Source organism: Acipenser ruthenus, chromosome 11 (genome assembly GCF_902713425.1).
Source record: "Acipenser ruthenus chromosome 11, fAciRut3.2 maternal haplotype, whole genome shotgun sequence".
NCBI classification, from domain to species: Eukaryota; Metazoa; Chordata; class Actinopteri; order Acipenseriformes; family Acipenseridae; genus Acipenser; species Acipenser ruthenus.
Window position 1 is genome coordinate 34,830,948 of NC_081199.1, and position 12,443 is coordinate 34,843,390.

The 12,443-nt window shown below is 37.6% G+C and overlaps 2 protein-coding genes across 9 annotated transcripts in view; one reads left to right on the plus strand and one right to left on the minus strand.

Annotated features, from left to right (window-relative positions):
- The window catches only part of LOC117426499 (ADP-ribosylation factor-like protein 6-interacting protein 6), a 19,484-nt gene extending 12,482 nt beyond the window's left edge, over positions 1–7,002 (minus strand). Inside the window, exons 1-3 of one of the 2 annotated variants that reach the window (XM_034044139.3) lie at positions 6,286–7,002; positions 5,559–5,591; positions 4,191–4,323 (exon numbers count right to left, since the gene is read on the minus strand). In XM_034044139.3, the coding sequence (XP_033900030.3) occupies positions 4,191–4,323; positions 5,559–5,591; positions 6,286–6,628 (509 nt within the window). In that variant the 5' untranslated portion in view covers positions 6,629–7,002. Of the gene's footprint in view, positions 1–4,190; positions 4,324–5,537; positions 5,592–6,285 lie in introns of both variants that reach the window. The other variant, XM_034044138.3, reaches the window with a different exon arrangement.
- The window catches only part of LOC117426905 (pre-mRNA-processing factor 40 homolog A), a 27,635-nt gene continuing 20,443 nt past the window's right edge, over positions 5,252–12,443 (plus strand). For 5 of the 7 annotated variants that reach the window (XM_059033803.1, XM_059033806.1, XM_059033808.1 and 2 more), the window contains exons 1-5: positions 5,252–5,299; positions 8,415–8,552; positions 8,768–8,851; positions 10,250–10,280; positions 10,375–10,397. In XM_059033803.1, the coding sequence (XP_058889786.1) occupies positions 5,285–5,299; positions 8,415–8,552; positions 8,768–8,851; positions 10,250–10,280; positions 10,375–10,397 (291 nt within the window). In that variant the 5' untranslated portion in view covers positions 5,252–5,284. Of the gene's footprint in view, positions 5,300–7,157; positions 7,246–7,268; positions 7,417–7,784; positions 7,928–8,414; positions 8,553–8,767; positions 8,852–10,249; positions 10,281–10,374; positions 10,398–12,443 lie in introns of those variants that run through there. The other 2 variants (XM_059033805.1, XM_034045107.3) reach the window with 2 other exon arrangements.

Consider the following 12,443-nt stretch of genomic DNA (forward strand, 5'->3'; position numbering starts at 1 on the left):
GGGCTCCCCTCCCGAGTTCACCTCCCGAGGGTCCGCTGCCGCTGCAGTCGCCTGGGGTCGCCAGGGATCCTGCTTCGCCTGGGGTCACTACACTGTGGTCGGAGCCCCACGGAGGGGAGCTGCCGGCCATGAAGAAAGGGGGGGAGGTCAGGAGACCAGCTCCCCCAGCCGCACTTTCGCGGCCGGAGTCTGTGTGGTCAGAGCCCCACGGAGGGGAACTGCTGGCCGTGAAGAGGAGGGGGGAGGTCAGGAGACCAGCTCCCCCAGCCGCACTTTCGCGGCAGGAGTTTGGGTGGTCAGAGCCCCACGGAGGGGAACTGCTGGCCATGAAGAGGAAGGGGAAGGTCAGGAGACCAGCTCCCCCAGCCGCACTTTCGCGGCCGGAGATCATGTGGTCAGAGCCCCACGGAGGGGAACTGCTGGCCGTGAAGAGGAGGGGGGAGGTCAGGAGACCAGCTCCCCCAGCCGCACTTTCGCGGCAGGAAATACTGTGGCTGGAGCCCCATGAAGGGCAGCTGCCAGCCATGAAGAAGGGGGGGGAGGTCAGGAGACCAGCTTCCCCCGCAGCAATTTCGCTGCAGGAGAAAGGGTGGCCAGAGCCCCACGGAGGGGAGCTGTCGGCCATGAAGAAGGGGGGGCAGGTCTGGAGACCACCCCCAAAATTTTTTTGGCCAGAGGAGCCGGCCGGTGCGCGGGCCATTGGAACGCTACGGCTGTTTGGGTGGGAGGAGGACATCCCACCGTGGCCGCCACCTTTGGTCCGCTGCTGCCCCTGTTCCTGCGCCGGGACTGCTAACCGGGACTTTGGGGACTAAGGGGGGAGGTGGCCGAAAAGGCCATGTGTGCTGCGCACAAGGGGGGGCATGTGTGGCGGAGTGTCCCGCCCCTATTTATTATTATTTGTATTTTTGTTTGCGGCGCGGGTAAAAGCGCCGCGTCTTTTATTGTTATATTTAAAAACCTCGTGAGGATGCATGGCTGATCAGCTACTGATTATTTAACTAGCTGACAGTCATGCATCCTTACCAAACGCGTGCAGACTCTGGCCGGGGGATAATAAGATAATTACCAACTAGTTAAATCCCTCGGCCAGAGTATATAAACCAGCAGCACTATGCACTCGGGGTGTGGAGTGTTCGAGAGTGGAGAACGGGAGAGAGAGAGGAAGAAAACAATTGCTAAAACGTGCTGGAGTATCCAGCACGAAACTTACTTGTTTGTTTATTCGTTCGGCCCTCGTGCCCTTTTGTTTGGTGTTTTGTTAAATCTTTTGTTTTTGTTTTGTTTATTAAATACGCTGAGTGCACCAGCACTCAGCTTCAACCGCCCATCCACTGTTTGTGATTCAGTTACTTCCTGGTCCGTGACGTCATCACCCTCACCACTGCGAGCCAGACTGCCACAGTATATTACCTCAAAGCCTTTAGACAATAGAAAAAATGCATGGTTTTAAATACCTAAATCAAGCATAAAATATTCAACATGCTAACAATCATGAAAGCTACACACAAAAAGGAACTACCAATCATGTGCATTTGATAGACAAACTAATTTCCAAAGATGCCAAGTAGAGCTGTATGTATAGATCTTGTGTCAGCTTATTTCCAATTCTCTCCCCTGAACATCAGCACATTCCTGTGCTGTAGGCAGTACCATTGATTGATTTCTTGTTCATAGAACAAAACATATAATGCCACCTGCATACAAAAAGGTTGTAGTAATAACTACAGTATATAAAAAAAAAAACTTATGTTACACATTAATGTTATTTAAGTGCAATGATTTACACACTTAAAATAAAATTGCGATCTATAAACACCTCTTTATTTCGGAGATTATGTCATTATGTCTCCAGACATGTCCGGTTTAGCAAGGCACTACTGAATTAGATTTATTACAAGATGGAACACAAATAGCACGACTACAGTGTTATAAAGAGGCAGCCCTGTATTTTTAACTACAGCATTTGCAATTTGTGGACAATAAACTGAATTTATTGACCACGTTTTTAAAGCGCTAAAAACACTTTTCTTAAATGTAAATCGTTACTTTAGGGCTTCCATATGTTTTGGTAATGGAACAGCTGACGCACTTAACCGAATGCAAGTATGGGCTTATTATGCAACTTCACTATATTAAATGTGACACTAATGACTTCATTGTCAATTTCAGAACATTACAACATGTTTCTGTGCTCTGAATGTCAATAATGATTCATAAAACACATATTGACTTTTCACGTACTCTACATTATCCACTTAGAATTATACACAAGGAAACATCTAGTTCAGAAATGTGTCTCGACAAAACAAGGGCATTTTGGACTAGATAAATGTAAAAATATAACATTAGTAAACCAGGTGCCATGTTTAAATGTAGCCGATAAATAATTTTTTTTTTTTCTAATGGTACTGCATATTTGTAAGATACATCAAATAACTGAACTCCAACTTGGAAAATGGAAAGAAGTTAATTATTTGATATTGCCCATTGCCAATAGATGCAGTTTAAAAAAAAAAAACAGATAGGTAACATGTGAACTGATAAAGAACACAGCACCAGCAACTATTAAGTGCAGCTATAAAATATATGCATTTAATACTACAGTATTGCATACAATATAATATCAATAAAACATGCAATAATAACCAGCAGCTAGTTCTGCTGTTATTGGGATGGTATAGTGGTAAAGAAGGGCCTGGGCTTGAACCGTCCTGGTAGGTTACCCTGCCTAAAAGCTTAATGTACATTTAAAAAGCTTAATTGCTAACAAAAGCTGAATACATTTCAAATGTATTTAACCTTCAGCCAGTCCAGTTTGGTTGTACAGTACAATTCATTAAGAGTTAAAAACTGAACCCTGCACACTGTCCAGTGCTGGGTTTCAAAACTCATCATATGAAAAAACAGTCTTAGATTTTATGGGGCTTTCATGCACTAAAGTATATATAAAGTACAAATTATTCAACAGGGACATGATTGTTTAAACTCCTGGCTTAGATAAATTTTAATAAAATTAACTTAATTGAGTTTCTCACTCTGTCTATATTGTGCAAGATTACAAGATGGTGTGCATGTTATTTTTTTATATGTTCATAAATATAAGCATAAATTCGGCAGTGCCATCTAGTGGTTAATATTAATAATGCAGCATAAATTCAATATTTTCCAGAGAACAATTATGGTCAGCCTCTTTCTGCAAAATTGTGCACAGTAATAATGTTAAAAGATAAAAAATGATTATAGTTTCCCTTTGTTTGGAAATTAAATCAATTTAATGTGTAGTTTCAGCAGGGTTTTGTCATTGTATAAATACACCATTTGCACTGTGAAACTTCTGGATTTTAATTTCATCTTTATTTTTTAAAATACATGTATTGTATATTGCAATAATATATATATCATCATCATCACCATCCTCTTCAACCTTTCTCAATCCACTGCTGGATTAAGGCATCACCAAGATTCTTCCACAAAAGCCTGTCTGCTGCATCCCTCATCCATGTTGCTCCGACGTGTTTCCTAATTTCATCTTGCCATCTTCCTGGAGGTCGTCTTCTTGGTCGTTTTATATCTCTTGGGATCCCTTGGTCCAGCGATGGTCTGTTCTTGCTATATTTTCCTGTCTCTTCTTGTTATTTCCAGCATGCACCTTTCCATACTCCGTTAAGTCATTTGTAATTGGAGTCATTTTTGCACTGAGGGTCCAGGTTTCGCATCCGTAAGTTAGCAGTGGCAGCACGCATTGGTAGATGCGTGCTGCCACTTTCCTCTTGAGGCATAAGGGTAGTTTCCCTTTCAGAACCATGCTTAATCTTCCAAAGGCACTTGTGGCGGAGTGTCCCGCCCCTATATATTTATTTATTATTATTTATATTTTTGTTTGCGGCGCAGATAAAAGGTGTTTGTTTTTATTTATTTAAATTTGAGAATACTTATGAATGCAGTATTTTAAAAACTAAGCAAAATTCTGAATGCAGTAGGTATTTACGGATAAACACAGTACACCTAAATGACTGCCCAAGAATAGTGGTCATGAAATTCTAGGTCCGCTACAAATGCGTCAGGAAGTTTAATACGTATGTTAATTTCAATCAAAATACTGTAATAATTTCCCATTTCAAAAAGTAATAAACCTGGAGTACAATAATGGGCAAAGAGAATGATGAAGAGTAACATTGATAACATACCTAAAGCGTGCTGGAGAGAGAGGAGTCGGGGGAAACATTCCAGGTTCAAATGAATCAAAGTAAGTCAAGGTCCAGGAAAAACTGCAACAGGTCAGCCCAGCACTCAAGGACAAAACCAGCAAACTCCAAAATCCTGGAAAAATATGTAGCAATGGGAACTTTTACTCAAATGTTGCAGTAGGCAAAAACAAACAAACAAAAAAAAAGTATGCTGATAAGCGAAGATTATGAAATTAGATATGTATACAAAAATCTATCACACAGAAAAACAGCACAAAAAAGTGCAACACGGTGAAAGCAAGAAAAGTGACCTAAGGGCTATTGCTGGACTGTAGATACAATATGATTACGTAGATATGATTGCAAACAAAACCTACAATATACTTGGAATTTTAAGCAAACTTGCATATATTGTATTACATGTAAAAAAATAATGTAATTGTATGTAAAAATAATATGATATCTTGTAACAATTCTAAGTCACCCTGGATCAGGGCATCTGCTAAGAAATAAATAATAATAATAATAATAATAATAATAATAATAATAATAATAATAATGAAAACTTTCAGATTCAAATTGTTATTTTTGAAGTGCAACGTGTTTTAAAGAATTGAAACGTCACAGCCTTTTACATTGTATGGCTCCAGATTAACCGGACGCTTTGAGACAGACCGGGATTTCAAAATTCCCCCTAAATTGAAAGTAATTCACGTATAAATGAGCTCCACCTTTGCTGAGATTAATCCTGCTGTGGTGGAATTGCTTGGGCGCAGCAAACAATTCACACTGATCAGCTGCTTCTGATCAGATCTTAATGAACGAATAGCTAATTTATCGATAGAGCAACGAGATGATGATGCGATTGTATTTGCAGAATAATATGGCCGATTGAATTTTAACAAACAGAAAAAAATAGCGACTGGCTGCAATTCATTCTTAGTTGAATACAATTATTTGACGCGCATGCGGGTTATTTAAGCACCATTCTTAATTGTAGCTAAGGATGGTTCATTTACACCTTCATTTATTTCAATTTAGGGGCAAATTTGAAATCCCGTTCTGTCTCACAAATCCGGTTAATCTGGAGCCACATGGTAACCCTAAGGGTAGGTAATAATTTGCAACTCAGTCCTGGAAATTGCTTCAGATATGTTCTGCATGGAATATACTGTATATTTCTGTACCTCAGTAAATAAATATAGAATATTTAGATACTAATTTGAATAATCAAAAATGTTATGTATTAGCCCAGAAATTATATCCAACAAACTATTACAGGCAGTACTGTAGTATAATACTGCTTCATACTTATTTTCAGTTTTAGTATAGGCCCCTATGAATTACCCAGTATGTTTATTTCCGTACCATCTTCATTTTTTTCTTTCTCCGAACGCAAATCTGTAAGATATTAAAAAAAAAAAAAAAAGCTTTGTAATTCAAGAAGCGTCTTGTGAGAAATAAATACACATTAAGTTAAAATACTGAAGGGTGGTTTATGGATTCAGCTAAACACTGTGGAATGTAGGTCCATAAACACAAGGCAGTTGTGTAAAAACGGTATGGGTCACAAGAAACATACTATGATTACACACCATTCGTATTATTTGTTTATTTAGACGCCTTTATCCAAGGCGACTCAGAGACTAGGTATGCATCAGCTGCAGAGTCACTTACAACGTCTCATCCGAAAGACGGAGCACAAGGTTAAGCAACTTGCTCAGGGTCACACAGTGAGTCAGTGAGTAAACTGGGATTTGAACCGAGGACCTCCTAGTTACAAGACCTTTTCTTTAACCAATAGACCACACACCCTCCTATTCGTAGCTCCAAATCTAACTTTAAGCATAAGAGCCTTCCATTATTAACAGTTATTACTGCAAAACCAAAACACAGGAATTGCCAACAGTTATTACAAACAAAAATAATATCGTAATGATTAATAATTCTGTAAATAAGATAGGAGTGGTGTAAATAGCTTTTTCACAGTGTTGGTGGTGTTTTAATTTTGCTGTACACCATTCGGCGTCTCCACCTTCCACTATGCAAGAAGATATACTGGCTTTTATATTAGGACTAATGTTGGTTAGTTTACCTTTTAAAAAGACATAGACGAATGCCAAAAGGAATGCAACAACGGAAAGTATTACAATGCAACAAAGCATTGGAAATAGTCTGGCTGACCACTTCTTGCTAGTTTTGCTGGTGGATGAACGTACACTGTTATGTGACACAATGTTCCCCGTCTGATGTGTTTCAGATCTTTGCAGAATTGCGCTTCTGGCCTTGGGAATTGCTTGATGACTTCGATCAACAGGATCGTCTTCTCTCACCAAATCTTCGTCGAGGTTTCGAATAATATTAATATCTGGGTCCCAACTAACTGGGGATGAATCGGTTGCTATTTTCGTAGTCCTAATGCGTACACTTCTCGGCATTTTACCACCTTACGTAACCGACAAGTACTGGGATTTAAATGTAGATTGCGGGTTAAAAACAAACAAACAAAAACAATGTCAAGCATACGCTGTACTTAAAAAAAAAAAAAAAAAAAAAAAAAAAAAAAAAAAGACAACGCCCACTTTATAATTTACACCAGAAGTACTTTACTGTGTTTCAAATCAAAACAACACAACTCGGTTTAACCAAATACAATTACAGCCGCTAATAAAATGTGTGTATATCTATATAAACTAGACGGATACAATTAATCTACACATTCAAAACGAAACAAAAATGCTACTTCCTAACACGGTTTTCAAAACGCCGCCGCTTCTTCTGAATACAGTTTCACTCTGTAACACCAGCCCGTTCCACAACCTAAAACATTCCAGCCAATCCCTTGTCATAACCGCCTTCCAATGCATTATTGTAATAGGCTACAATTCAAGTCAATCTATTTTTTTTGTAAAGTCTGTTTGACCCATACAATGGAAAAACGAACGACTTGCTGCTTTTTACCTTTACCCTTTCAACCCTGAGGGAATGAGCCGAGCCTATCGGATTGTAGCTTGTTGCGGGGTGGAGAAATAGTCACTGATACACAGGCAACATGGTGAGTAAAGTTTGGGGGTAGTTTTTAAATGTTTTTTTTTACCTTCATTTCAATGATGAAATGGTGCATTTTATGTAAGAGTGATTTTAGACGAGCGAGTGAATATTCCAAAAAGCTTAACGTTTTAGCTGACGTGTAAAATGGAGGTTGAAAGAGCGGCATAGTTGCGCGGTAATGCGAAATGTTTTGATTAGTCCAGACCTTTTTTTTTTTTAATTTCATGAAGCCTTGTTTGATTTAAATCCTCGGTGATTTGATCGAGAAAATGTTTTGTTGTAACCTATATTCCACCGTTCAGTTTATTGGGAATTGGAAAAGTGTTTGTAAATTGAACACAATAAAAGTACTGAAGATGTTTGTTTTCCTCAATTGTTATCTTAAAAATGTTGTGTTTCCGCCGTTCCAGGTTGGCAAAGAGGGCCTCATATTACAGTACGATATCAACCAATTTTCTCCGTGTTGCTCTTGTTAATGCTATATCGGCACTCTTAAACAGTTTTAGTTCTGTATTGATTTATTTATTTGTTTATTTATTACAGTTCAAGTTGCAAGCAGCTGAGTCCCTCTGCCTTGTTTATCAAACCATACGACCATATTACTTAGATTAAAATATTTTAACTTGAAAATAACTGAAATAAGAACATTCAAGCAATGTACTTGAAATAAGTACATATTAAAGAAGGTAATTCCACTTCAGAATTGAACATTCAAAATTTCAAAACTTATAATTCTGTGTGCAAACTGAGTAGTCCCATATTCCATGGCATACATTTTGTAGTCAAAGTAAAGCCTCACTGGTGTATTACTGTATGCACTATTATGATATCTCTGATATATATATTATATATATTATACACACACACAGTATATGGAACAATATTAAAAGGCTGTTTGATGACATCATTACATATTACCGATAATACCTAGGCCTATGCAGTTCTCCTCCAGCTAAGTTTCTTCCAAATTTCTGATAAGCATACTTTTAAAATCTACTATTGCATAGATATCTTTTTATAAATTTGTTGCAATATATTGGCGTTCTAACTTCAGTAAGTGCCACCATTTGCAAGTTGTTACAAGTGGTTTTTATTTCTGCCTGTATAGAAATTATTAAATATACAAGTGTGTGTGTGTGTTTTTTTTTTTTTTTTTTTTTTTTTTTTTTTAAGATGGGACCACCTGGGATGCCACCTCATTTTCCTCCAATGGGGATGCCACCCATGGGTCAGAGACCTCCAAACATGGCCCCAATGCCTCCTGGTATGATGCCACCAATGATGCCTCCTATGGGAGGACCAATGGGACAGGTAAAACAATATATAAAATAAAAACTCACTGTTCTAGTCAGTCAAGTAGGCACCTAGTTTATGTAACTGTAGGCTTTACTTCAATTACATTTCCCAAGTGTGTGAGGGTACAGTGGTAGTTGATTGCCAACAAAATGCCTATTTTTGTAGTTTGTCACAAAGTATTAGTGCAGTGAGTGCATCAGATGAATATTTCATTATGCCCTTTTTAATAGATGCCAGGCATGATGCCTCCAATGATGCCAGGAATGATGATGCCGCCTCATATGCCAGCAGCAACAATGCAACCTACAGGACCGGTAACTAACTGTGTTTAATAATAGATTTGTTCACACAGTTACAAAGTGCATGTGAAGATATATATCTGTTGTATTTTCTATTCCCTACATCTGTGACTGATTGATTTAATTAACAGTAGGATTTTTTAGTTATTGGCAAACCAATGTTGAAGCAATCATATCTTATCTGTTTTCATTCACAAACTGTATACAACATTTAACAGTATGTCTTATGTGGGTTTTATAATTTTATTTAAGAGATAAGCAACAGTAGATTGTCTTTTTATCAGACCCAATCCTCCTTTTATGAATGTTACTGTATTTAAATAAACAGAACAAAATTGCATCACCCTTGATCCAACTGTTGTTGTAAACTGAAGGATTAACTTAATCTCTCTCTCCTTGTCACATTATTATACAATAGCTTAAACTGGAGCTTTTCATCTTTTAACATCACCGTGGTTTGCACAGCAAGCAATTCACTTGACTTGTATGTTCTTCACCTCTGGTAGCCAGGGTTCAGATCCAGCACAGGACCTTAATGCATAGCTATCTCTAAAAGTCCATGACTGATTTGACAGGGAAAGCTTTCACGGTGCCTGCCAGCATAGTTCCTGACTCTGGGTGTGCAAGAACTCAGAAAATATGAGTAATTCCTCTAATATGTTTTATGTTTTTATGTATTAATTAAAGTGAAATAAAACCTGTTAAATATGTTAATTACAAAACGCAAAACAAAAGCTTGTCTCGTTTGCCCTTGACAACATCATTGTTGAGTACCAATCAATAACAGTCTGACAGTTTGATTTCATGTAGAACCTGTCAAGGTGAAAAACGAAACTGTAATTATTTGGCTTACCTTTCTTTTATCCATTTTGATATAAAATCATTTAGATTTCGCTTCCTGTTTTTCACTTTGCTCATTTCCATGTCACTGCTGAAGTTCATTGCCATTGATTTGTACTCAATTGTATAGATCAGGGCATCTTCTTGTGAAAATTAACACATTTTTTAATACCCCCCGGCAAAAAACATGTTGAAAGAAATTGCTACAAATTTCCGAGTATCTGCACCCCCTACTGTAGAAGCCTATGTCTTGTTTTGGGCAAAAGAACAGTATTTCACCCATGAGTACTATTACTGAATATATTTCTAGTTCTTTATGCTCTTGAGAAAGATAGCTTGCTTATTGGTTTATGTAACTAGGTTTTTTTTTTAAGAAAAGAGAGAGTTCTTTTTTTTTAAATCTTTATTTTTCCAAACGCATAAAATTGCTAGAATTATTAAATAAACTACACCTTTACCTCTAATGGATCACCTCTTTATTTTCATTGTCACTTTCTGTGCTGTAAACTGTCAAGGACATTGATACTGAGTTGTATTTATTTTCTAAACTATATTGCCTTCTTTTTTTAACAGCCTGGTGTAAACATTTCAGATGCTGCCGTAGGTAAGGATCATTTTGAATTGATTTTGGTTACAATGTCTGAATTGTATTGAATTTTACAGCATAGGTTATATAATTTTTTTTTTTTTTCCCTCAGCTTCATCAGTGCCTGGAACTTTGGTAAGTAGCAAAAGTAATATAGAACAGTGTGTTGGTTGTTATTTGGTTGCCTTTACCAGGTATCTTTTTAGTATTGTTTTTTTTGTTTCAGGCTTTGGTGCAAATGGATACCAATTAAAGGCGAAACATGTGTTTAGAAACAAGACTTTTTTGGTAGTTTTGAAGTACGTCACTGTTTTGGTAACGCGTACCAGCAGAGTTGGGGTCAATTCCTGTTTTTGCAATTCCATTTCCTTTTAAAATCAATTTCCAATTCCTTCGAAAGAATTTATATTTTATACCCCTTTCACACAGTCGAGTTATGACGGCTCAGAACAGGCACTGATGCTGCATTTTGGTCTGTGTAAATTGCCTATACCGTCACAGAGCCGTCTTCACTCCTATGTGAAACTCCTGCACTGAACCGTCTTAACTGCTGTATGAAATGCTATGCTGGCACTGAAGCGCTGTAGTGGGTGTGGATTGAAAGTTAACATCCCACGTGACTGTATACCAGACGTGTTGGGTATTTTTTGTTACACGCTTTCATTTTTTTTTTCAAATACAATGGCTGATCAAGAACGAGGTAGTAATTGGAGTCTGGAATAAGTTAAGGAATTTTTAACTTTACGGGCTGACGAGGAGGCAAATTCACAAATAGATGGGACAGTGGTTGATTCTGTAACTTATGGATGAATCTTTGTTGCCATGACTGACAGGTTTGAAATTTGTATTCCCATGATCCCTTTGGTTGTGTGAAAGGGTTATGACGGTATTATATCCTCATAGATTGCGCAGTTTCGTGCTGTGTAAATGGGTGTTTTAAATAAGTTTATTTTTTATTTATTTATTTTTTTTTTTTTAAATGTCCCTGAGAAGACTCAGAAGCAGCAATTTGTGTGAAAGTGGCTTATTTTAGAGACATAACCTGTTGTGGAATTAACTTTTTTTTTTTTTAAGATAATAGGTTGTTTCCTTTTCATTTTTCATACAGCTTACTGTGTGCAATACAAAATGCAAGGACAACGTCTTAAGAGGATATAACTTGCAATTTCATAATGTCTAATTAGCAGAGATGAAAAATCTCTGCTAATTGGTATTTTTCCACTTTTACTAAGTCCCCCAGAGCTATTGATGTGATCAATGCAATGCAAAGGAAGGTGCTGGCGAAAAATTAAGATACATACTGTAAATATTTATTTTCTGTTTCACTTGTGCAGCGTGCGAGCGATGGTGTGGTTGGGGGGGGGGGGGGGGGGGGTTGATCGTGGACATTGTTGACAGAGCCTGTAGACCCCTACTCTCTTGGAATAATCCATAAATGAGTGTAGCTCACCTTCATACCGTGAGCACCGTATCTGCCTTTTATTATAAATACTTTCCTGTTAAATTTACTGACGGTACGCTTGCGTCTTATACAACAATAACTAATTCCGCTTTTTTTTTTATTTTATTGGTCTGCATGAGTACCAGTTATGTGAACCCCTAATTGTGTATCAAGAGGGTACAAGGCATTGGAAAGCCATATTCTCTGCAGAAAACATGTAGCCATAATAAGTACTCATCACAGTAACTACAGCCTGTCGTCTGCATTTTCTTTGTGATCTGATGTTGATGGAGACAAACGTGGAGATCCAGCGAATTATAAAATGCACCCCATGTTTAAACAAGCATCTTTTGAAAAACAAGAAGTTGTCAGACCTTTGATTCCCATAGACAGAGTAATAACTTTATTAGCAGAACGCTAAGATTTTTTTAAATTGTACACAGACCCTTTTTTAAGTTTAATTTTTTTTATTAAACTTGCATAACATAAGCAATTAGTCTTTGTTTTTATTAGCACTGTTTTCTTACATTTTTTTCCCCATGGTAACATAAAATGAAGCAGAAAATGTCAACTTTGTGCTTAAAATAAACATTTACAATATTAAATGATTAGTATTGCAAATAAGCCCAAACTAGTGGATGATTAGCTCAAGTTCAAGAGCTGTTGTCTTGTGTGTGCCGCACTGAAAGTATTTTGTGTGGCTTCTTTTGTAGGTTCAATTATTATTATTATTATTATTA